The 25,118-nt window shown below is 41.6% G+C and overlaps 1 protein-coding gene across 1 annotated transcript in view; it reads left to right on the forward strand.

Annotated features, from left to right (window-relative positions):
- The window catches only part of LOC137256155 (ATP-dependent translocase ABCB1-like), a 54,054-nt gene that overhangs the window by 25,727 nt on the left and 3,209 nt on the right, over nt 1–25,118 (forward strand). Inside the window, exons 12-23 of the mRNA XM_067793860.1 lie at nt 7,045–7,206; nt 7,503–7,530; nt 9,194–9,375; nt 11,334–11,483; nt 12,565–12,669; nt 14,235–14,312; nt 14,429–14,512; nt 17,918–18,118; nt 20,271–20,371; nt 21,037–21,177; nt 23,333–23,489; nt 24,103–24,300. Coding sequence (XP_067649961.1) covers nt 7,045–7,206; nt 7,503–7,530; nt 9,194–9,375; nt 11,334–11,483; nt 12,565–12,669; nt 14,235–14,312; nt 14,429–14,512; nt 17,918–18,118; nt 20,271–20,371; nt 21,037–21,177; nt 23,333–23,489; nt 24,103–24,300 — 1,587 coding nt within the window. The remainder of the gene's footprint in view (nt 1–7,044; nt 7,207–7,502; nt 7,531–9,193; nt 9,376–11,333; nt 11,484–12,564; nt 12,670–14,234; nt 14,313–14,428; nt 14,513–17,917; nt 18,119–20,270; nt 20,372–21,036; nt 21,178–23,332; nt 23,490–24,102; nt 24,301–25,118) is intronic.

A 25,118-nucleotide genomic window follows, 5' to 3' on the forward strand; every position in this document is an offset into this window, starting at 1 on the left:
CATTCTACGATGTCGATGAAGGAATGAAAGAATACTACCTACTAACTGGTAAACAATTGGAACCGCTCAATAAACCCACACTCGCTCAGTACTACACACCATCCAAGGGACAAATGAATCGTGAACTGGGCTTCATAGTGTTGGGTATAGCAGCTACTACGTTGGTTGCTAAGCAATTAAACTAAAATACCTATATAAGTAAACATGAGACCCGCTCCATACCGATGCGAATATATACTTATGGGGAAGACCGAGGCCTGTGGTAGGAAATGCAGGAATCAGGGGTTCTGTTGTTTCCATATGGGAAGTCCTAACTACACGTGTTCTGTGTGTGGTATCGGGGTTAAAGGGCACTACTGTTTATGTAAAGCTCACGGAGCGAACGTAGTCAGACATCAACTCATATACGAGAATAAAAAAGGCTACATAAAAGAACGTAGGCGACTGCTCAAGATAAAATCCAATTAGAGATTGGTTCTCTTAGGTGTAAACATGTCTACTGTACATTCTTGAATATGGAAGCCTATCTTACGGTAAAACAATTAAAAGCTATAGCAAAACAGCTTGGATACCGGCGTTATTCAAACCTGGGGAGAGCCGGGTTAATCGAATTGTTATCAAATAACCAAACACTGATCGATGCCTACATAGATTCACACAAGCTGTTGGAAGACTTACGAGAATTGTGGCCAACAAACCGAGTTTGGTTAATAAGTGATTACAAGAAATAAAATATTTTTTATCAAGAGTGGAGGAGTTACCTCCCCTTACTGTGAACCAATTAGACATTAGTTCTCTTAGGTGTAAACACAATGACTACTGTGCGCGAGCTCAAGAGGGTCGCAAAACAGAGAGGTGTTATCGGGTATTCTAGAATGCGGAAGCCAGCATTGTTGAGATTACTAGGTTTAGAAGTCCCTCCTACGGTAAAACAGTTAAAAGCTCAAGCGAAACAGCTTGGATACACGGGTTATTCAAAATTGGGGAAAGCCGGGTTAACCGCATTGTTATCACATGCCCCAGTAGCACGTCCAACTGTAAAACAACTGAAAACCGAGGCACACGATTTGGGTTTAGGCGGGTATTCTCGTATGAGAAAACCACAGCTTTTAGAATTATTACGACAGAATAGAGCTATTGACCTACAGTTCGTGCGCACTGAGCACGCCGTAGGCAATTATTTGAGAGGTTGGCGCATGCGTGTTGATAGAAACATAGACATTACAGATATCAAGCCTCTGATAGCTGATAAGGTCAACCAGGAACTAAATAATCTAGGAAGTATCAAGTTTCAGATCACAGTGAAAATGTCGCTCGATAAGCAGGTTGGGAGTACCACTGAGTATTTTCAACCTTACTTCCGAGGTAAACAAGAGGTCGTCACACATGCAGAGACCATTGACGCATCAATCGATACAAGTTTTCAGCAGATACGAGAATACCTAGAACGCTACACGCACATGGGGTCCGGGTGGGCTGTAGATAAAATCGATAATGTCTATTTAGATATAGCTAAATACGTGCCGTTCAGAGGTGGGTCATACCTAGCCTTGCCTCCCTACTATAAGAACAAACAAGCCATAGTAAACGTTAAGAATAGAGGAAACGATTGCATGAGGTTATCTCTCAGGTCAGCCTTATTTCCAGCTGCCACTAATCCGAACAGGCCTTCTAATTATCCACAGGATGATGGGCTCAACTGGGATGGTATAGATGAACCAACCCCAATAACCCAGATTACTAAAGTAGAAAAACAGAATAATCTGGCTATAAATGTTTTTGGTCACGAAGGTAATACAACAATAATACACAGGGTCAGCCCGGTGAAGGATTGTCAAGTTATTAATTTATTCATGATTCAAAAAGGTGAAAAGTATCACTACACGTGGATAAAACATCTCAGCCGGTTGTTACACGACCAGTCGAAACACGATGGGGAAAAACATTTTTGTGTACGATGCCTACACTGTTTCAGTCGGGCCGATTTATTAGAATCCCACCTGGAGGATTGCCAAGGTGTTGGGCAGACGGCCATACGAGTCGACATGCCTAAGGAAGGTGAAAATATCCTAAAATTCGACAATCACAAGAACCAAATGTCTGTGCCTTATATAATATACGCCGATTTCGAAGCTTTAGTGGTTGGGGAATCATCCACTAGTGGGAGTTTCACACACAAAACACAAGAGCATAAAGCCTGTTCGTTTGGATACATTGTCGTCCGTTGTGACGGGGAAACGAAAGCTCCGGTAGTGTATAGGGGTCCTGACGCGGCTGAAAGGTTTCTAAAGTGCTTGCAGGAGGAAGAAAAAATTATTAGGAATACATTGTATAAAATCGCTCCAATGCGTATGACCAGAGCCGACAAGCTAGCTCACGCCAGTAGCACTAACTGTCACGTGTGCGACTCACCACTTAACGGTGATTCGGTGAGAGATCACTGCCACATAACTGGTAAGTATAGAGGCGCCGCTCACAACGCGTGCAACCTCAAGCTTAAAATCAATCCTAAGACAATAAACATCCCCGTTGTCTTTCACAACTTGAGAGGATACGACTCTCACTTGATCATGCAGGCCATCGCGAAAATCGATGGTAATATATCGTGCATTCCCAACAACATGGAGAGATACATCTCCTTCAGCTTAAACGGACTTAGGTTCATTGACTCGTTTCAATTCCTCCTGTCGTCACTCGACAGTCTGGTCAAGGCCAACAATACCTTCCCTATCACAGATCGATACACAGACGCCGAGACTAGACACCTGCTCATGAGGAAGGGCGTATACCCATATGAGTACATGGATAGCTGGGCTAAGTTCACAGAGACCAGACTACCTCCTATCGACTGCTTTTATAGCAAGCTGAATGAGGCGTCCGTCTCACGAGACGATTACTCGCACGCGATTAACGTATGGAATAAACTTGGTTGTAAGAACCTTGGCGATTATCATGATCTGTACTTGAGGACAGATGTACTGCTGTTAGCCGACGTGTTCGAGACGTTTCGGCAAACATGTTTAAAGCAGTATAAACTCGACCCCGCATGGTATTACACCAGCCCAGGTCTGTCGTGGGACGCCTTGCTTAGAAAGACCGGAGTTAATTTGGAATTGCTCACAGATTACGACATGCACCTATTCATTGAGAAAGGCTTGCGAGGTGGGATTTCCATGGCATCCAAACGATACGCTAAAGCAAATAATCAATACGTGAAAGGTTACGATCCTAACAAACCAACCAATCACATTCTCTACCTCGACGCAAATAACCTGTACGGCTGGGCTATGAGCCAGTATCTACCTACAGGAGGATTCGAATGGGTACCAAACGTTGATATTATGAGTATTGCACCAGATTCGAACAAAGGGTATATCCTCGAAGTTGACTTAGAGTATCCCAAGGCATTACACGCATCGCACAACAGCTATCCCCTTGCACCCGAACGTATGAAGGTTAACACAGACTGGATGTCTGAGTACCAACATAACTTGTCAGGTGGTCGTGTGGCGGACGTTGAGAAACTCGTGCCTAACTTAATGAATAAGACCAAGTACATAGTTCACTATCGCAACCTACAGCTGTACCTATCATTGGGTATGAGGCTGACCAAAATACACAGGGTGCTCATGTTCGACCAGAGCCCATGGATGGAGCCCTACATCAGAATGAACACAGACCTACGGAAAAAGCCACCAGTGATTTTGAGAAAAATCTCTACAAGCTCATGAACAACTCGGTGTTTGGTAAGACTATGGAAAACCTGAGGAAACGCGTAACCGTGAAACTGGTTAGATCTAGTGAGGAAGACAAGCTCAGGAAATTGATAGCCAGTCCGGCATTCAACCGTAATAAAATATTCACAGACGACCTAGTTGCCATACACATGAAGAAAAGTCACATAAAATTCAACCGACCTGTTTACGTTGGGATGAGTATCCTCGATTTATCCAAACACCTGATGTACGACTTTTACTACAACGAGCTCAAGAAACAGTACGGCGACAGGTGCGAAGTGCTGTACACTGACACGGATTCCCTGCTGATGGAGATTCGAACCGAGGATGTGTACGAGGACATGAAAAAACACATCGATTTATACGACACCAGCGACTACCCTAAGACCCATACCATGCACAGCACGGTAAATAAAAAGGTCCTAGGTAAGATGAAGGACGAGTGTGCTGGCACGCCAATAGCTGAGTACATAGGTTTGAGACCTAAGATGTACTCCATATTGAAAGCCGACAATAGTGAGATCCGGAAGGCTAAGGGGGTTAAGAAGTATGTGGTGAAACAACACATCAAACACGCTAGATTCAAGGAGGCTCTATTCAAGACCCGTACCTTTAGACATAAGATGAACACGCTTAGAAGTGATGGACATAAGATATACGGACTGACTATAAACAAGACGTCCCTATCGCCTATGGACACGAAACGTTGGATAGCTATTGATGGTATAAACACATACGCGTATGGACATGAAAAAATTTGAGGCTATTTATTACAGCCCGCGTGGATATTGGAAAGGAGCTAGCGCAGTAGATAAGCTAGCTAAAATGGCGCGAGTATCACCAGAGAAAGCCAAAGCGTGGCTTGAAAAACAAGCCCTGTGGCAGATCTATTTGCCGGCGCCACGCTACGTACCTAGAAGGAGTTTCGGAATTAACATACCTAATAGCATTCACCAGGCAGACCTACTGTTCCTACCTCATGATAAGAGGTACAAGTATGCCTTAACCGTAGTGGACGTAGCCAGTCGTTACAAGGAAGCCGAACCCTTGACCACGAAAGATTCAGCCAAAGTAGCCAAAGGATTAGAACGCATATACAAACGCAGCCCGCTGACTTGGCCAACAGAGCTGCAAGTTGATCCAGGACGGGAGTTCATGGGTGCCGTTTCACAACTGCTAGCCAAACACGATACAAAGGTCAGACGTGGCACGGCCGGAGCCCATCGCAGCCAAGCTATAGTTGAGAGATTTAATAGGACTTTGGCTGAGCGCTTGTTCGGCTATCAGTATGCTAGGGAGATGACCACCCCTGGAAAACGATCGACTGAATGGGTAGCGAGGTTACCAGAGGTGGTGTCAGCAATCAACCATGAAGTCACCCGTCTCACCGGTAAGAAACCGGCAGACGCTATCAAACTAAAATCAGTGTTAGCAGAGTCGTCTGCTCCATTGCGTGGAAAGGAGAAACAGATACCAGATAGGGCCTTAGTTAGGTATCTATACCAGCCGGGGGAACACGAGGGCGATAGCCGTAAGCGAGCCACCGATCCTATATGGTCGGTCAAAACTTACAACATAGATAAAGTGGATATGAAAGCCGACGAACCTAACTTGTACTACTTGAGGGGTGGGCCGGGTAGGGGATTTGTAAGAGAAGAATTATTGATCGTACCGTACGGCACAGTGTTACCGCCTGCCAAGTCACGGTAAACGTGATGGCGTGGCTTTGTAGTAGGGGTAATAATAGCAAGAGCTAATAGTCCCACCAAAGCCTCATTTAGTAAATGAGGCTTTTTAGAGGGGTTTTTGAAAAGTGTTTTCGGACTGTCATTCCCTATACTACTGCACTAACTCACTCACTTGCATTTCTCTATATTCCCCCAATCAGGGTGTAAGCTTGGGGTCCTCGCAGAACAAAAGGTGTCGAATAAGCTTTTACCTGGTCACGGGAAGTTTGTGTTATTTTGATCATCTCTGCCTTCATGAAGATGGCAAGGACTTGAAACTGTACCAGTCACCTCTTCTACTCGCTGTATAGCTTTCACCAGCCAGGAGCGATTCTTCCTCAAAATATTGTATGGACTGATTCCATCTTCAAGATACCATACCGGCAGTGTCAAGACCATGTGTGTGTTCTCTCTAGCGACTGAAGACTGAATGACATGAGGACTGTTCGGGGGCCTGATAGTGTCCACAAGAGTCCAAAATACCTCTGGGAAACTTTTTTATTTCAAGGTCAGCTCGATGCAGGTGTTTGAACTGCATCAGAACATTGCAAATTTGAGAATGTGGTATCCAAGATCAATGTCAAATGCGGTCATGCTTCAAGACTAGTCAACTCCTAATGAGGTACACACAGGTGTTGACGATGTGGATCTGTTCTATTCTCAGCCCTCTGTAACACCCAGTTTATATATGTTCCAGTTTAAACATCTTTCTTTATGTGCATCATTCATGAACGGTGAGGGAATTTCGCACCTTTTCACCTACTTATGTCTTTGTAATTCTTATCTAAGGGTGTCATTACCAACCTGAGGACTAGTAATCATCTCATTTCTGATATTCTTAACACTTGTTTATTTCCCACTACTCACAGTATGATCAGATCGGTATTACTGAACTTCCTTGGCATCCCTGTCATTCTGTCCCTTAAATCAAGTCTTTCAAGCGCATTCAGAAGTTGAAGGCTTAAGGAAAAGGACACTGTATGGATGTCAGCGTCATGTTATTCACCATAAAGAAGATGACATCTATAAATCTTGCTTTTCTCCTGACTGAATATTCTTCAAAATTCGATATACCGTAGAGAGGACTGTCATGTGTATTTTGCATTAGTCACACCCCTTTCAAATTCATCTAGACTCAGGATTGTTTTCACATCTTTTGTCAAATCTGCCATGTCAAAAATGGAAGCTGTCAGCTACACCAGGAGAGATAACTCTTGATGCAGTAAAATTCATTCTTAAGCTTACAAGAGTTGCCTCCCATACTGAAAATACCCTTTTCACATAATGTGACATCTGTTTCAAAAATTGTATTATTAGCATGAGCAAATAAAGATTTTCTCAATAATGTCTGTGAAAACAGCAGTCAGCTGTAATAATGTTAGAACTCTCTAATCAGAAAATGTGCTCTTACTTGATTTGTGAAAATTGCCTTTCATAATTCCCACACCTCAATATATATTGGAAAAAAGTTATGTGTCTTTTTGCTTTATACAAGTACAGCAGTATTAATTACTACAAGCCATTTCATAATATATTAATAATATGTTATAATCGTACATGTATGCGTCTTCACTTTTCAGGCCGAACGAGGGCGAACAACAATTGTTATAGCTCACCGTCTGTCGACTGTCAAGAACGCTGACGTAATAGTATCTATTAGTCATGGTCAGGTGGTAGAACAAGGAACGCATGACCAGCTGATCGCAAATGGCGGACTATATTCCCGACTAGTGGCATTGCAAGTACGTTGCCTTGACAAGATTTATGACATGTCGTCAGTTTTGTTCTCTTGTTTTTTTTGTCTCCACTCTCAGCAGTATTCTGGCCATATAGCACGGGTCTAAAGTGTACAATCTAGAGATCACCATCATGAGCATCTATGTACGGATCTATGATACGATTGGGTGCTGACAAAAAAATACTCGGATGAATCATCATGGGTCCATGGTGGAATGCAAATTTTGTGGATAAACAAAGTATGCGACTTCTTAGGTTTCAAATTGATCCCATTGTTAACTGAACATATCTTCATTTGCAGGCGAAGGCAGCAGAGTCTACAAATGTGGGTACGTAGTGTAAAATTTGTACAGTGAGAGAGTCAGCTTATAGCTCCTGTCAAAAAGGGGCATTGGCCCAAATGCTAGCGCTGTCTTAATTAACTTAAAAACATTGTACGTTTTGTTTTGATGCTATTGAGTATTTATAAGGGAGTTCACTTTCGTTTGTGGATTAGTTTATTTTAGAATTATCAATGATTGTCAGGCTCTGGTTAGAGACTTGGTGTAGCCTTTAGTCGTCGACCACTTTGGAACTAAAGAGAACGGGTAAGGTAATGAAACATATAGAAGTGATATCAGGATTTGCAAATAGTACCTGCTGACATACCACTGCGGCATTAAAGACAGTCCAGACCAGACAGTTACGTGATCAATAGCATGAGCATCAATCTACACAAATGGGATACGATGACGTGTCAGCAAGCCTGGCCACAGATTCCATTAGTCGTCCCTCAGGAAAAACAGTTAAGGATTGACTGTGTATTTCTTTCGTTGCATTGAAGTATGAAACTAAAAACCAATGTGCAAACTGTATGTAGCGGATTCATACAGTTTGCACATTGGTTTGTAGTCTCATACTTCAATGCAACGAAAGAAATACACAGTCAATCCTTATAATTACATTCAACAACGAATACTATACCCTGTCAACAATATTGTCTTTAAACATAATCAAATTCATCGAAACAGATATCTTTGCTACCACCGATTAACATTTTCGGTAACAATATTGTCTTTAAACATAATCAAATTCATCGAAACAGATATCTTTGCTACCACCGATTAACATTTTCGGTGTAAGAATTCGGTAATGGCGTGACATGACTCAGGTGACTCATTGACATAAAATGATACGCCTGCCAAACCATTAGCCAATCAGCATAGAGCACCCCCAAACAGCTGTCAATCAACCAAGCTAACATCGGTCGGCGAATCAGAGTGGAACAACTCAACGTGACGCGTCCCGATATCGGCAAAGTTTCAAGTTCAAACGTTTGAATTCCTACCTGCGAACTGAAAGAGACAGTTTGAAAAGTGAGAAATGGAAATGAAACCCGATGATATGAAGTTAGTGGAACTGAGATTGTAGTATTTGCGCAAGTAGAAAGAGGCTGTGATGTCACTGGGATTGCGATGCCATGAACTGATGTTCCAACGTGCGCATGCTCTTGTCGAGGCGTTGCAACGTCATTAACGTTCACGGATAATTTTGAGTTGTTTGTTTATGTTAACCACAATGTATCACTTCAGTGTTTACCCAAAGTTCATTAAGGTACCCGGGTGCAAGGGAATTCCCTCGCTGTGTAAGGGTATTCCCCGACATTCCTCAGGTCCGAAAGTAGTCCTGTTTGGGGGGGTGTGGCTTATTTTTTCAGATTCATTGGGAAATGAAATCAAAAGAAATGTTCTCAGTTAACCAATCAGATTGCCAGAATTTTAATGAACACAATAAAAATTTAATTATTAGTTATTGAATACTAATTGTAAGCCCGGATCTTCACGATTCCAGTATAAATGAAGACAGAATTCGCTTATGTATTTCATTTTCTTTTCCATGACAAGGGGGTGTTATGGCACAGATTAAAGCTTGTTGAACACTGAATACATGGCAAGAACTGTAACAGTTACTATCGCATGAAAGCTGTATTCTCACACTACAGTTATTCAACAGATATGGTTGATGTTGACATCGTGGATGATTCTGATGACAGTGAGGAGGAAGATCCTATCCTGGACCCAACCTTTGAGCGGACGCTGTCCAATGGGAAGGACCATCTCCACGTTAGGCTGAGATCTGGCTCAGGACGCAAAAGGAAAAACACTGAAACAGAAGCGGTTGCAGAGACAGTTGAGGTATATGTACATTCGGGCAACCTCAAATCTCATCACCACCAGATTACTAGTATACCTTGTGATAAAATGTAGGCTTGGCCAGTTTGTACCCTGGGCTATATTCTAGATATGGCCAACGTATACCTCTCTCAGATAATACACCTTAATAGTTGTGACAATTCACTCAATACGAGTGTTTGACTCGAAGTAATAGTCTCGGTTTCATTTAAAGGTATCTCTAGGTGCATTACGCATAATTTACTGCATGATACAAAATTTACGAGGGATTTGTTGAAAAGATAATTCATATCACACCTCTATTTGATGTATAGTTTTGCAAGATATTATATAGAAACAAAATACCTAAAATCACATGTATTTTATAGTATAGTTGAATTTATTAAAAAATAGAATATTAGATAAAATTATCAGTTTTCCACATCACTGAAAGACTGATAAAAAATGGTTATTTACATTTTGGTAATGCATTGATAGATCCTCAGTGTCTTTTGTCCATTACCATTTGGGGTAGAAAAATACTTATCATATATTGAAAACAGCAGTTAACATATGAACATGTTGAAAGTTGCTTAACCAGCTGTGAACGAACAATATTCGCCAAGATTTTAATTTATTGCATAAATTTATGAATGTAATTTGACCTCTTCTAAATGAGACATGTACATCTGGCATACATGCAATATAAACACAGTGTTTAGTAAATCATCCATAATTTAATGTGCAACGATAATTGATAGTGTACTTAAGTACACAACATGTTACCTAGTGACACACCGACTGTTTGAAATAACCCACCCTCTTAACAACCCCTTACGTTGAAATTCATTCAGTTCATCGGATATCATCAGTTGTAGAGTGCCCGTGGGCATATCAATAACACCTATACATGTATGTCTCCGGAGGCATTGACTAGTTCAATGGCGAGGATCTCTGCAGTTGATATCAGTCACCAGACTGTCTAATCCATTACAGGCGGAGTGTGGCCTTGCACTAGGACATTATCATTAGTAATATTGTCATTAGTAATATTGTCATTAGTAATATTGTCATGTTTTTAACATAAACATCTAAAACTTCTCTTCATTTGGATGCAGGGTACGATAACGTAACAAAGTATCGTCTTGCCGCCTTAAAACGTACCGTACAAATTGCTGCCGTGCGCAGAGTGAGGTTACCATTACGTCACTTCCTGTTATATTTCTGGTGATCTACCTTCTGTTGTTGGCGATCTACAGCCTGATTCTATATTATATTGTCCAAATAGTGATATTAGTTTTAACTTTCCACGAAAGTTGTAAATCAAATAATAACATTTCAGTTGTTCTATTTCCTTCGGCGACAGTTTTTAATGATATACATATATTCCATTTCAGTGTTAAATGTTCTTGTTACGATATGGCTGAAACATTGCTGATGTGACGTCAAATATTAACTCACTCACTCACTCTTGTTATATTTTCAGCAAGGAAGATATTCAAATGATCTTCTATTTGTTGCACGATTGCTCTTGACGTTTTGATTCATGCTAGATGTAATGACAATAGGGGTCATAGAAGTTTCTAAATGCCCCAGAAGTGACTGAAATGATAAATGCCTGAATATTTAGACATGAAAGTTCATTGAAATAAATGCTGCGATGAATTTCTTTACGTGATCGGTTGCCATTTACGCAGATAGATGTTCATACTGTTGATCATAGGATTGTCTGGTCCCGGCTCGATTATTTACAGACAGCCGCCACATAGTTGGGATATTACTGACTGTGACGTAAAAGCTGAACTTACTCACTCGCTCACTTGAAGCGATAATAGAAAGTCCGTGATAATAGAGTCCCAGTATATATTAAATAAAATCACCCCTCACACCTATTATGGGCAGTCATGGTAAAATAATGCATCTCATTCCTGAATTAGCATTGTAGTGCTGATAATGATGAAAAGAATAGATCTATATTGCAGGAAAATGAATCAGTTCCACCAGCGAGTTTCAAGAGGATTCTTCGTCTCAACGCTCCGGAATGGTTATTCCTGCTGTTTGGCAGCCTTGCTGCCACTGTTTGTGGCCTGTTGATGCCAGTGACTGCCTTCCTGATCTCAGAGTTTATTCGAGTAAGATATCACTCTAAGAATTCCTTTTCTTCTGTCCAGAGTCAGTTTCCTGCTGAAAAATGACTCGTGAAGATCTGGAGCAGAATAGGTCATTAGCAGCACGTGCTTGTCATAAAAGGCGAATAACATTGTCTTAAGAGGCGACTAACGGGATCGGGTAGTCAGGCTCGCTGACTTGGTTGACACATATCATCGGTTCCCAGTTGCGCTGATCGATGCTCATGTTGTTGATCACAGGGCTGTCTGGTGCAGACTCAATTATCTACAGACCGCTGCCACATAGCTGGAATGCGGAGTACGGAGGTAAACAAGAAACAAGCCCAAAAATGGTATCCGAGGTGTATATCTTAAGACCACATTGACCATTACCAGTCTGCAATTGCTTCTTCTTGTGGTTAAACGTATCTTCACTCACGCGACATTACCTCTGTATTTAAGGTGAGGCTGGTCACGTGCTTTACCAGCATCCCATGATGGCGGTGGTTAGGTCGCTTGGCAATTATTTCCCTCGAATTAGCAGTCTCACGTGCATACAATCAAAATTGTTTACCACACTGATAAACCTTCATGGTTCAAATACATTGAATGTACTGATTTTGTTTAGTAATGTTTATGTGTTGATTAAGCAGTATTTCTAAAATTGCGCGATGACGTTGGTAACTCAAAGTCTGAATGCCGGTTGAGTTACCGACCTTTAAAGGTCGCCATGTTGTGATCATCTTTGGTTTGGTGATTCCACGTTTATTCCTCGTGCGCTTGATATGTTTCAGCTACGGTCCTGGTACTTTGGCTTGAAAAACGACTCCTAACACACTAACCCCGAAACGTTGTGTGGAAAAGAATAAAGAAATTTAATCCTTAAATATCTTGACCGTCTGTAACAACTTCTAAATGCCACTAAAAGACATCACACTAGCCCCCTGTCTCATTGTCGTACACGAGGATGGTTTCACGGTTTTGTTGACATATAGCTGCCATATGGCTGGAATATTGCTGAGTCCGACGTAAAACTAAACTCAATCATTCACTTCCTCCTGCAAAGGTATTCGCTACACCTACACCTATTCTCTTTTGCACATAGATTTTTGGAATTAGTGATTCTGAAGAACAGATGCGTCAGACTATCATTATGTGCTGTGCATTCGGTGCGTTAGGATTCATCAACGGCATCGCCAGGTTGTTTCAGGTGAGTACCTCGTCGCCTACCCAGAACGTTTACAGCTGAGTCACGATGACGCATGTCCCTATTTAGGACATATTTCTCTACAATGCGGAATTCCAGACGTGTCTGATTTAAACAGTACCTTAACCAGTAAGTCCACGAACTGAGGATCCGTTTCACCTATATTCCTACACACAATTGTTTAGACATCCTAGGCAGGAACATCCTCGACAAGAATATGATCACTAAAATGGTAGGTTTGCTTAATTACAAATCTTTGTTTTCATTCGTACATTGTATGAATATTTGTTTTGTTTTGTTTGGGTTTGTTTAGCATTTAATATTCCAGCTCTGCGGCGGCTGATCCTTTGTTTGATAACGGTGTCAGTATTTACGCCGAAACGCTATATGCACTTCAAAAAGAAGTCGATCCACAAAGAGTGTTCCTCTATCCACAAAGAGTGTTAATTTGCTTTCGTTGTATCAAAACAAAACATTTGGAAAGAGCAGGTTAAGGCCATATTGAAAACATAGTGGACGTTACGTGTCGCTGGGTACTTTCACCTGTTCTGTGTATCGGTGGGTCTGATGGGGCCTTATGGGGTCTGATATGGCCAGGATTGTGAAATGCGTACACCTACATGCCAGTCAGTGAACAGTTGGCGTGTGTGTGGTTATGACTCTCTTCCGGGATTATATATAAGTCAGAGAGTCATGATTTCTCTGCCTCCAACGCATACAGAGCACGCCAGCTACTGAAGCGCTTTACGAGTATAGCTGCCTTAAAGGATTGCTAATGTCAGTATCAGACTGTCACGATTCCTCGGGCAGGGCACCAGCATCCGTGACTGCAGCGTACAGGGACATGCCAGTCCGTAGACACCCATGTGTGTTTATGACTCTCTTCAGTGATCCAAGTCAGACTCAAGTCATGAATCCTGAGGGCCAAAATACGTGAATACGTCAGTGTTGCTTAAAGCCGTTTTTTTGGTAATATTCCCGTAAAATGGGCTTCACACATTTTATCCAAATGGGGAATCGAACCCGGGCATTCGGTGTGAGAAGCGAATGACTTTAACCGCTTGGCTACCCCGCCGCCCAAGGACAGCAACGTTCGCAACGGAGAACGATAGGGCTGCTTTGTCATGGGTACAGAGGCAGGAATCTGTTGAGAGAAGCATAGAGCATTATGCTTCGTCGCTGTTTAACACTGCACCAAGTCCTGGCTATATTGAGGCAGCCTGTAAATAATCGAGTCTGGACCCGAGAATCGGGTGATCAAGATCTCGATAATCAATTTGCGCAGTTTGAAATAGAATGGCTGGTACTGTAATCGGCATCACCATCCCCTATTCCTTCCCAGGTACCGACTTACAATAATTCGACACATTTAAGTCGTTTCATCTATTGATGTAATATCTGTGATGAAAGTCTGAGGATACATGCCATCAGAAGGAGGTAATACGAACCTCGTTGAATAGTCGCAGGACGAAAATGTTTACTTTCTCAGCGTAAAGGTCTTCTGTCCTGTAGGGAATGAAAGTTGTAACGATGTAAGATGTGTTACCTGTCCATGATACTGTTTTCAGGCATTCTGCTTCGCCAAGTCTGGCGCTGGCCTAACTGCTCGTGTTCGAAGTATGGTCTTTGCCTCCATAGTGAACCAGGTACGATCCTAAGCTATTACGATGAAAAATTGTATTGTGGACGATGGGATAGCATTATGCGTGAGATTGTCCTTGAGCCAGTTATGTGTGATAACATTTATATTGTTTCCAAACAGGACATGGACTTTTTCGATGACAGGAGGAATCAAGTGGGTTACCTTACGACGCGACTCGCAGCAGACGCTCAGATTCTTCAGTCAGTGAGTAGTGAAGGTTCTTCAGATAAATCAAAATGACTTTAAAAGTTTTATGTAGAAATATTATGGTACATGTTTAACTACTTCATCTTCCTGCATATCGTTGTGCTGTGCGATAGCGAGTGGTTAAAGCGTTCGCCACTATTGCTGCCATTTTATACATAACCACACCCATATTCCATTCATCTATGCTCATGCATCATTGGATTGATCACTGGATTGTTTGGTCACCACGCAATTACACTCCTCATAAAACAAAGGCAAAATGAAATTTAAAAACATTTGTACACATATGTAAACTTTTAGGGTTGCACATGGTTTCTGGAATGTTTAGAAGATAATGCTTGACCAAAGGCAACCAAAAATAATTCTGAACGGTTTTATCAATCAGGATTGTCATGATGTGCGTGGATGTCACGCAGCACGAATATCAGGCACAATGATTGTTTCTCACGTGCAAAGCATGAGTGCAGCATGTGACTATAAAAGACCCAAATAAATTTCACAATTTCATCCACGACCTTTGCAAGTACCGTACACGAAAACGGGACGTCTCAATGCTGCCGATCGAAATCAGGCAATTGGATGATTATAAACTGGCGAAACAAAGAGTGAGGTGGCAGAGATTTTCAACGTTCAAAGTAACTCGATGGCTGGATCGATTTCATCAAACGAATTCGACAAATGACCGTCAAAGATCAGAAAGGCTTAGAGTCAAGACACATGCCAAGTATGTTCTATAAATAGATATATTTTAATGATTGGTAGTTTAGATTAGTAACTAGAATTGTTAGTGGCTGTACCCTCAAAGGGGGTTGAAGTATTGTAAAGTTATTGTCCTCCTGACAGGTTACGTAATTCCCAAAACTTTCAAGTCAATGTAAACTTACCAGGATTTATAAGCGGAGTATTTTTGTCATTTTGATTTTGCCTAAAATTTCTTACAATGGCCAGTGGCTGAAGGAATGGTGTAAATCCAGCTAGGGTAGATGTAGGTAGCAAAGGTACTGTAAGTCCCCATGATCCCTAGTATGGTGATTTACCTTCAGTTGGCGATCTATGGCCTGTTTGTTTTTATTTTGTGTTGTCCCTTATAGCTAAAATGTTTTAGATTTAATTGCTAGTTTTACATGTACATCTGTGGTATTCTAGGGATTTTTACTGTCCTTTGTCGACAGATGTTTAAATATGCATACATTCCATTTAAATGTTCAATGTTCTCATCACGATATGGCTGAGATATTGCCGATGTGACGTTAAATATTATCTCATTCACTCACACCTGCCCAACATCGGTACATCCTGGTAACACACACATGCCCGTCACCATACCGCCCGGGACACAGCGCAAGAACAGTTTGGAGCCTGAAGAGTGTCAGATCAAACAATCAGGAACTGTGTCAGAGAAGTAGGAATGCGTGCCAAACGTCCAAAGTTGCCTCCTCCTTGGCACGTCTACATCGACGTCGACAAGTGAGATGGTGTAACACGGTGCTGCCATGGAACCTGGCAAACTGGAGGAGCAAATGGTTTAGCGATGAATTCCGTTATCTCCTCAGGCGACGTGATGGTAGAGACCGTGTTAACAGACGTCGTCATGAACGTTTTGTTCCTAACTGCATCAGACAGGTGGATAGATTCGGTGGAGTGAGTGTTACGGTGTGTGTGTGTGTGAGAGAGAGAGAGAGGGTAGTGGTAGGCCTAGGGGTGGTGGGGGGATCTCATACACCCACAGATCAGAACTTGTGCTTGTCCAAGGCAGTCTGATGGCCAATCATTACATCAACCAGATTCTCCCTCCGCACGTCCTTCACCTTGTTTACCGTCAACGGCAGCTCTTCCAACAGGACAACGTCAGGCCCCACACAGCACGTACCACCGTGGACTACCTGGCCATGAGCCTCCCCTGGCCCTCCGGATCCCCGGATCTAAACCCGATCCGACGTCATACTAAACACAAAGAATTTCCAACAGTTGTTCTACATGCTGCAGGAGAAATGGAGAAGGATTCCACAGCAAAACATCCAACGACTGTACCTACGAGGTGTCGGGCAGTGGTAGCAGCTGGAGGGGGTCATACGAGGTTCTGACTTCAACACCACCCGTTGGACAGCAGTAATGACTGTGATGACTGTAATTCTCAGGAAATATGGACAAGATAGCAATGCATTGCTCCACAAAATTTCATCAAACATGATCAACGTGTAATTGAACAACACCAAATTTCCTTTGGTATTTGAGTTTTGCGTTTCATTTTTGTAGAGTGTATTTGCAGTGAGTTTAGTTTTACGCCACAATCAGCAATATTCCAACTACGTGGCGGCGGGTTGTAAATAATCGAGTCTGCACCAGACAGTCCAGTGATCAACAGGATACGAATCAATCTGCGCAATTGGAAACCAATGGAAAGTGTCAACCAAGTCAGTGAGTCTGACTATCCGATCCCGTTAATCGCCTCTTGCGACAAGCATAGCCACCTTTTTTATGGCAAGCCTAGGTTGCTGGACCAATTATTTACAGACCACCGACATATAGTTGGAATATTGCTGAATGCAGAGGTAAACAAGAAACAACCCTAAAAAGCTTAAATGAGGTGTCCATTCTTAAGGCCACATTGACAGTCACCAGTCTGCACTTGCCTCCAATAGGCCATTCTCTTCTTGTGGTTAAACGTTTCTTCACTCACGCGACATTACCTCTGTATTTAAGGTGAGGCTGGTCACGTGCTTTACCAGCATCCTAACATGGCGGCGGTTAGGTCGCTTGGCAATTATTTCCCTCGAATTAGCAGTCTCACGTGCATACAATCAAAATTGTTTACCACACTGATAAACCTTCATGGTTTAAATACATTGAATGTACTGAATTTGCTTAGTAATGTTTATGTGTTGATTAAGCAGTATTTCTAAAATTGCGCGATGACGTTGGTAACTCAAAGTCTGAATGCCGGTTGAGTTACCGACATCCTCGTGCGATTTTAAAGGTCTCCATATTGTGATCATCTTAGGTTCGGTGATTCCAAGTTTTAGTCCTCGTGCGCTTGACATGTTTCAGCTACAGTCCTCTACGGTACTTTGGCTTGAAAAACGGCATGACTCCTAACACACTAACCCCGAAACGTTGTGTGGAAAAGAATAAAGAAATTTAATCCATAAATATCTTGACCGGTGGGGTAGCCTAGTGGTTAAAGCGTTCGCTCGTCACGCCGAAGACCCGGGTTCGACTCCCCACATGGGTACAATGCGTGAGGCCCATTTTCTGGTGTCCCCCGCCGTGATATTGCTGGAATATTGCTAAAAGCGGCGTAAAACCAAACTCACTCACTCACTTACTCTAAAAGACATCACACTACTCCACTGTCTCAATGGCGAACAGACAGATGGTTTCACTGTTTTGTTTCTTCGCCAGACTGTATCTGAGATCGGGTCCATCCTGGAAGCTGTTGGAACCGTGGGTGCTGCCCTGGTGATTGCCTTCATATATGGCTGGAAGCTGGCCCTTACTATTCTTTGTTTCATGCCAGTAATGATTGGAGCTGGTGTCATTCAAGGACGGATATTTAAAGGATTCTCCAAAGCTGATAAGGAATCTGTCGAGCAGGCTGGAAAGGTAAGGACGATATAACACCCTCGACGTTACGGCGCCTCTCGTAAAAAATGAAAGTCTTTATGGAAAAGGAAACTGATTTGACATACCTAGAGACATGGGGAACGTTCCTCTGTTTTTCGACCTGATCTTTTGATCCTTACGTGCCCCTTTTTGAAGGTGGATATAGTGCACTTCGTGCACAGGGGGTGGCGGTGGGGTAGGACACGGTCGCTGTTGGAAAATAACCCCCTGGTATCATCACTGTTTGGTAGTGATTCTGACATGTACTGAAAGGCAAAAGAAACGTTGCTAGTCTGGAGGTAATGTAGAGTGAGTTAAAATATAACGTCACCTCGGCAATATTGCAGGAATATGGCAGAGACATGGTGTAGATACACAATGAATACAAGTATTTAAAGAACCAATCATCGACGGATTATACAATAACTAGAACATCACAAAAAATGAGTTTAAACTAGCCAGCATATATTTAGAAAAGCAAAAACCTATTTTAGACAATACCATGTAAGAACGGACTATAGATTGCCAACAACGGAAAGTAGATCACCATACTTGGGACAGATTATGTAAACGGACAATGACTTGTTGTCATTGACCTCTTGTTAATCACTAGAGAAAGCTGCTGTGTTCCGTAGACAAGTGAACGACTGGCCTTTATGTCTGAATGAATGAATGATGCAAAGTGAACAAGTGAACGACTGACCTTTATGTCTGAATGAATGAATGATGCAAAGTGAACAAGTGAACGACTGACATTTATGTCTGAATGAATGAATGATGCAAAGTGAACAAGTGAACGACTGACATTTATGTCTGAATGAATGAATGATGCAAAGTGAACAAGTGAACGCATGTATGATGCATATGGATCTTGATTCCAATGTTGTGTTTGTGCGAACTCTTCCCTTTCCACAAACAAAACCATTTCTACTCTCAATCTCAAATTCAAAAATACATTATTGGGCATATACGACCACCATTCATGTTTTCCTGAAACCTGAGTGCCGGTGGATGCTTAAGAAAATAGGTTCACATACTTCATTGATACATATTATTACCTTTATTTTGCCTTCCATTATACTTTCAGAATCGAAGAATTTAGAACATGTTTCAGGACGAGGCAATTTTGTGTTACTTCATTTGGAGACATATGTTTAGCAACACTATATTTACCAACATTGTATATTCTGCAGTTTGTGGTGTGGGAAGGAGATGAGGCGTTGAAATGCTGATCATCGAGTGACGGAGTGAGTGAGTGAGTGAGTTCATATTTGACGTCACATCGGCAATATCTCAGCCATATCTTGACGAGAACATTTAACATTTAAATGGAATATATGCATATTGTAAAAATATGTCAGTGAAGGACAGTAAGACAACTAGAATATCACAGTTTGAATTTCAACTAGCATGGAAAATTAAAACTAATATCACTATTTAGAGAATACAATATAAAAACAGACCACAGATCGCCAACAACAGAAGGTAGATCACCATACTAGGGACCATGGTGACTTAAAGTACCTTTGCTATCTACTTGGACCCCAGTTTGAGTTACACCATCCCTTCAGCTGCTGGCGACTGTACGAAAAGCTAGCCAAAATTAAAACGACATGAATGCTACGTTTAGAAGGTCTGGTAAGTTCACATGGACTTGAAAATTTGTGGACGTACGTACCCTCTGAGGATCGCGTGACGGAAGTGTATACTGTTCTCATGCATAGATCTCAGGTCACAATGATACGACAAAACGTCGCACTCATTGCAATAGAGAAGTTGACCATCCACAGAACGTGTGTTTCCTTCAGTTTTAGGCTTCTGCGTCTTCTTGGGTTTCATTCCCCAGACAGTTTAATTTTTTGCGGCCCCAGTCTCGATATGGATAGAGTCTGACATGCCGTGGATCAATACCGAGTGGGATCCAACTGTGATCAAGTGAAATATAATTATACTCAGTCACACATTTCCTGTTTTGAAGAAAACATATGCGGAATGGTCACGTTGTACCATGGTGCACCAGTGGTATCTTTGCAGAGAAATGTATATCCTGAAGCTCTGACGAAAGCATACACTTTTCTGTAACATTGATCCCAGTTCAAAATCATACTGTAAAGACAATAACTGTTCACCGCTGTGTATGATTGTGTTCCAGATCTGTTCTGAAACGACTGCCAGCATTCGCACTGTAGCATCGCTTAACTCGGAGAAAGTCTTTGTAGACAAATATGAAGACATTATTAACCAAATATGCAAGTAGGTGAACTTCATGTGACAATATAGATCTCTAATCTTTCCACGTAACTACGAACCACCCAGTGAACCATGAACCAGTGGTTCGGATCGACTAGTCAGTACCATGTTACATACATGATTGAATATCAGTTTGTTTTCATGTTATATTTACTTATTGGGAGTTTATAATGTTTGGATAGATATTTTCGTTGTAGAATTCACAACACCACACGCTACAACTTTTGATATTACATTTTACCTTATTATCATTTTTAATGTAACACAAATGTTTGTTACAAGGGGGAGTATTTATAAGGGGCAGGGGAAACATTTTGCTCTACAAAATTCAAATTTCCCATGAACGTTTCAAAGTGCGTTGATAAGGGATCTGTGATGAAAGCATTCAAGCTGAAACATCGATAAAATATGGCATTAGTCTTTTCTTAAGCCTTCAATGAATAGAATGGTTTTTTTGGGTGTCCGTCGCTTTGCTTCATTGTTTCTTTTAAGATTCATATTACCTTGTCACGACCAGACACGCCTGTGACTGATACTGAGCTGAGTACAAGGAGATCATTATTGCTATCAACTGACCAGCCAGTCCCATTCCACCAAATGATTTTAAACAAGGGTGTTTATGGGGTACAAGTGACAGGTCCATTAATGAACGTTTCGTCTTTTTCTAGTGCTGGTGTGAAGAGGTCCCACATCCGAGGCTTTGCTCACGGGTTCTCCCAGTGTATTCTATATTTCGCTTACGCAGCAGCATTTACATATGGAGCATATCTGGTACAGACTGGAGAAATGCAGTTTTTCGATGTATTCAGGTAAGAGCAAACGATCCATTGGCCATTTCTATTTTCGTGTGTGTACAACCACCCACATAAGCGGAGACAGTTTTAGGTCTATGAGTTCTTTGACAGACATTTTAGAAGCTGGGATGATGAATGAAATTTCTATGGATATTTCTAAAGTTCTATGGATAGTCAACTTCTTTACTGCAATGGGTGCGTCGTTTCGGCGGGGGTGAATCGTGATCAAAGCTATTTGATCTCCATGGCCTATCACAGCCTAATAAAAGACGACTGCCAGTATTCCATCCACACATCCCGTGCCCGTCTGGTTTCCGTTTGTCCATTTTAATCCAATTAGTGTACTTCAACCTACTTACTAATTATCATCTCGGTGTGCATCAAACCCATCACTATATGACCTTAACTCTACTCTCAACCCGGCGCTCAGTACAACTCTAATTATAGGATATTAAACGAGCTTTCCATTTCCTATCAAGTTTATGTCCCTCGTGAAATAATTTTGGTTTGTCAACCAATTTGACAAACCAAACTTATTTCACTCGGGACATAAACTTGATATGAAAGGGGGACGAGTTTTGTATCCTATTTATTACCCCCGTTCTAAAAAGTGAAAATATCGTTAAAATAAAGCAATATTTTGCTTTCCTATAAAGAACCATGTAACACGGCTTAATACATTGGAATGTCCACCGCTTCACTCCAGGAAAACGTACGCTGCATAGAGGCAATGTTTTACCTATACGGCGCCAAATTAAGACACAATCAAGTCGCAATCAAAATGTAATTCTTTTCAGTTGAGGATTTGTTTTTAAAAGCAATAATATGATTCATCAAAACACTTGCGAAGTGTAAATATTTTGAACTTGACTACGTGACCTAAATCTTGCTTGAACGTCAGTCGGCCATCACTGTCGGGCTAATCGTCATGTTGAGAAGTGTTCACAAAGAAGAAGATTATAGGCAGCATTTAACTAGAAGTGGCAAACTCAACAGCAAAGATGAATGTGTATAACAGGAAACTGTATGTCTCAAATACTTGAGCTTAATGTTCTTCATTGGAGGATGCGTTTTCTGTAAATAATTTTGCGCAGGATGCGAGTGACGCCTTATCATCTTGGCTTGGAATTTGCCACTTGTCGAGATCCGATGTTTATGTTGAAGACTCCACCGAAAATTGGTTCTGAAAACACAGCCTACAACCTCGAACGAAGACGATTTCAAGCCTATTGTGTTCAGATTCTGGGAAGTGCTTTTGACCCCTACATAAGAAACCAGGGGAGGCATGGCAGTGACAATATGTTTGTGCCGGAGGACGCGAATGGATGCGGCCTTGATAGAGATACAAGAGCGCCGCTCGTCTTTTGATGTTGTGTGTTACTGTGCAGTTCTGACAACATACACGCAGAAGGTATTCAATCTCTTGATAACATTCACAACTCTTCCATCCAGTTGTCCGTCAATTTTGACGAAATCAATAACTTTTACGGGCGACGCCATATTTGTTCACACTCGTGAGAGGCCTACTATTTGTTAACGTATTTTTATTGATTGTTTTATTTTCGTTTTTATTACAGAAACTTGAGTTATCATAGAATTGAAAATGATGGTAGTAACCACACTAAATGAAATAAAATTGATCTAATTCCATAGAAGTATTTTCGTTTTACATGCTCTCAGGTGTGAAAACTTGAATGAAAATCATGAATGGAATGAGTGATGAGAGTAGTACCAGTAATGTTACGAAGTACCACGTGGGTAGTAGTCACTAGTTATCCAATGAACGTCAACCTTATACTCACTATACAGCTATGTGTTTGTGTGTGTGTGCGCGCGCGTGTGTGTAATGTTGTATCAATTGCTTGGTTAGGGTGCTATCTAGTACTCAAAACGTCAGTCGTACCCATTGCAGCTGACTATCCACAGAACTTAGTTTTCCTTCTGTTTTAGGCTTTTGCGTCTTCTGAGGTTTCATTCCCTAAACGATTTCATTTTCGCCCCATTCAGGATTTGAATAGAGTGTCCTTAAACATGCAGTCGGATCCAACAATATATCATTCACATTGCCCTACATATGCAGGATTCATATTCATAGTTCGTGTTTTAAAAATACGTACAGAATGGTCATGCTGTACCGTGGTACGAAAATGAAAAAATGATATCTTTGCAGAGTTTTTACATCAATTGTGTTTGGGGGCCAACAAAGTGGAAGAGCTACCTCTTCCTCTAAAGACTATGCAAAAGGCAAGATGGCGGCTGGGCGCCTGTTTGCTGTCATGGATAGACAACCGGAGATAAGCACAACGACTTCGAAAGGAAAGACTCTTGTACGATGAATTGCATACTCTGAAGCACAAGCGCAGTTTCAAACATAATAAAGTGCATTATGAATACATCTCATATTGTATCTTTGATCAGGCTTTCAGAACATCCAGTGATATCCTTGTCGATAAAGCATACTACCTATCTAAAGTTTAGACTCACAAGTGTAAATGCAGCCACATTTTTAGTCAACTGCTCTCCAAACTATTCCATACTGCCTGAAGGTATTGTTTACACACAAACTAGTGCATTGTAAACCAAAGTGGTAACTTTGAAAAGATTATTGTCCCGAGAGATGAAACTCAATGAAAATTTGCGATTTCTTTACTAAATCTTTCACGGAAACGCAACTTTTCACATGCGCCTTATTTGCACATGCTTTTCAGCAAGTGATGCAGTCGGTACCCCTGAATACTGGAGTAATTCATCGTCTATTTTATGCATAACATACAGTATAGGCTTTAAGTGAGTCTAAATTTTGATGGGTGGTATTTATCCTCAGCTGAACATAGATGGCCACATCTAAATATTCCACCAGAATATCATCGTTTATACGTTTGTTTAGTATACCTTATCAAATGATCCGATTCATACCAGGACCATGTTTCGTTTGTGTAGGATCAGTACAGTGGGTCGATCACTTTAACCAACGTACACTTCCGCTACAAATCTCGGCCAAACGTGACTGTCCTGAAAGGACTGAGTTTCGATGTCCAGCCCGGAGAGACTCTAGCCATGGTGGGCAGCAGCGGCTGTGGCAAGAGCACCACTATACAACTCATCGAACGCTTCTATAATATAGAAAAAGGAGCGATGGTGAGTTGGGGCAGAATAAGGAAGAATGAATTTAGTTTTACGCCGCATTCAGCAATATTAAAGCTATATGGCGGCGGTCTGTAAAATATCGAGTCTGGACCAGACTGTCTAGTGATCAACAGCATGCGCATGCATCTGCGCAATTGGGAACCGATGACATGTGTCAACCAAGTCAGCGAGCCTGAGCAGCCGATCCCGTTAGTAGCCTCATAAGACAAGCATGGTGGCCTTTTATAGCAAGTGTGGGTTACTGAAGACCTATTCTTGCTCGGATCTTCAGGAGTCAGAGTGGGAAAGAGGGTGTGTGAATTTGAGTTGTCGTGCATATAGCAGGCTGATGATGGCCTTAACCAAAGTGCGTTAGTTAAAACAAAACTTAGTTTTACCATGGCTGGCAGCTGTATGTGACAGAATCAGACTTCATTAATTAAATGCTCGTTGTTGTCTGCATTTTGACTTGCTGAACCGGTCAGATTCTGGAGCTTAGTTACCATGTCATGAAAAAAGCTCGGGCTTGTACATAAATACTGTTTAAACATAAAGGGCTGTAACCTATCGGGGTTACATGAAAATTATTGACTTGCTACGCGCCTGACCTTATTGCATTCATTCCCTACGAGTGGAACAACTAAGTCACGTCTTGGCGACATTCGTGGATCTTCAGTATCGTCCTTGCAACCGTTTGCTCAATATGTTCAGAACCCGAAAGCATTTTATTCCATTCATCTGGTTTTCCATTGTCAGGGATAAATGTTCAAATACTTGAAACCTCTTGATTGTTTTGTTTCCTGTCCTTTACGTTTGAGTTTTTCACGCAT

This window comes from Haliotis asinina, chromosome 11 (assembly GCF_037392515.1).
Source record: "Haliotis asinina isolate JCU_RB_2024 chromosome 11, JCU_Hal_asi_v2, whole genome shotgun sequence".
NCBI lineage: Eukaryota > Metazoa > Mollusca > Gastropoda > Lepetellida > Haliotidae > Haliotis > Haliotis asinina.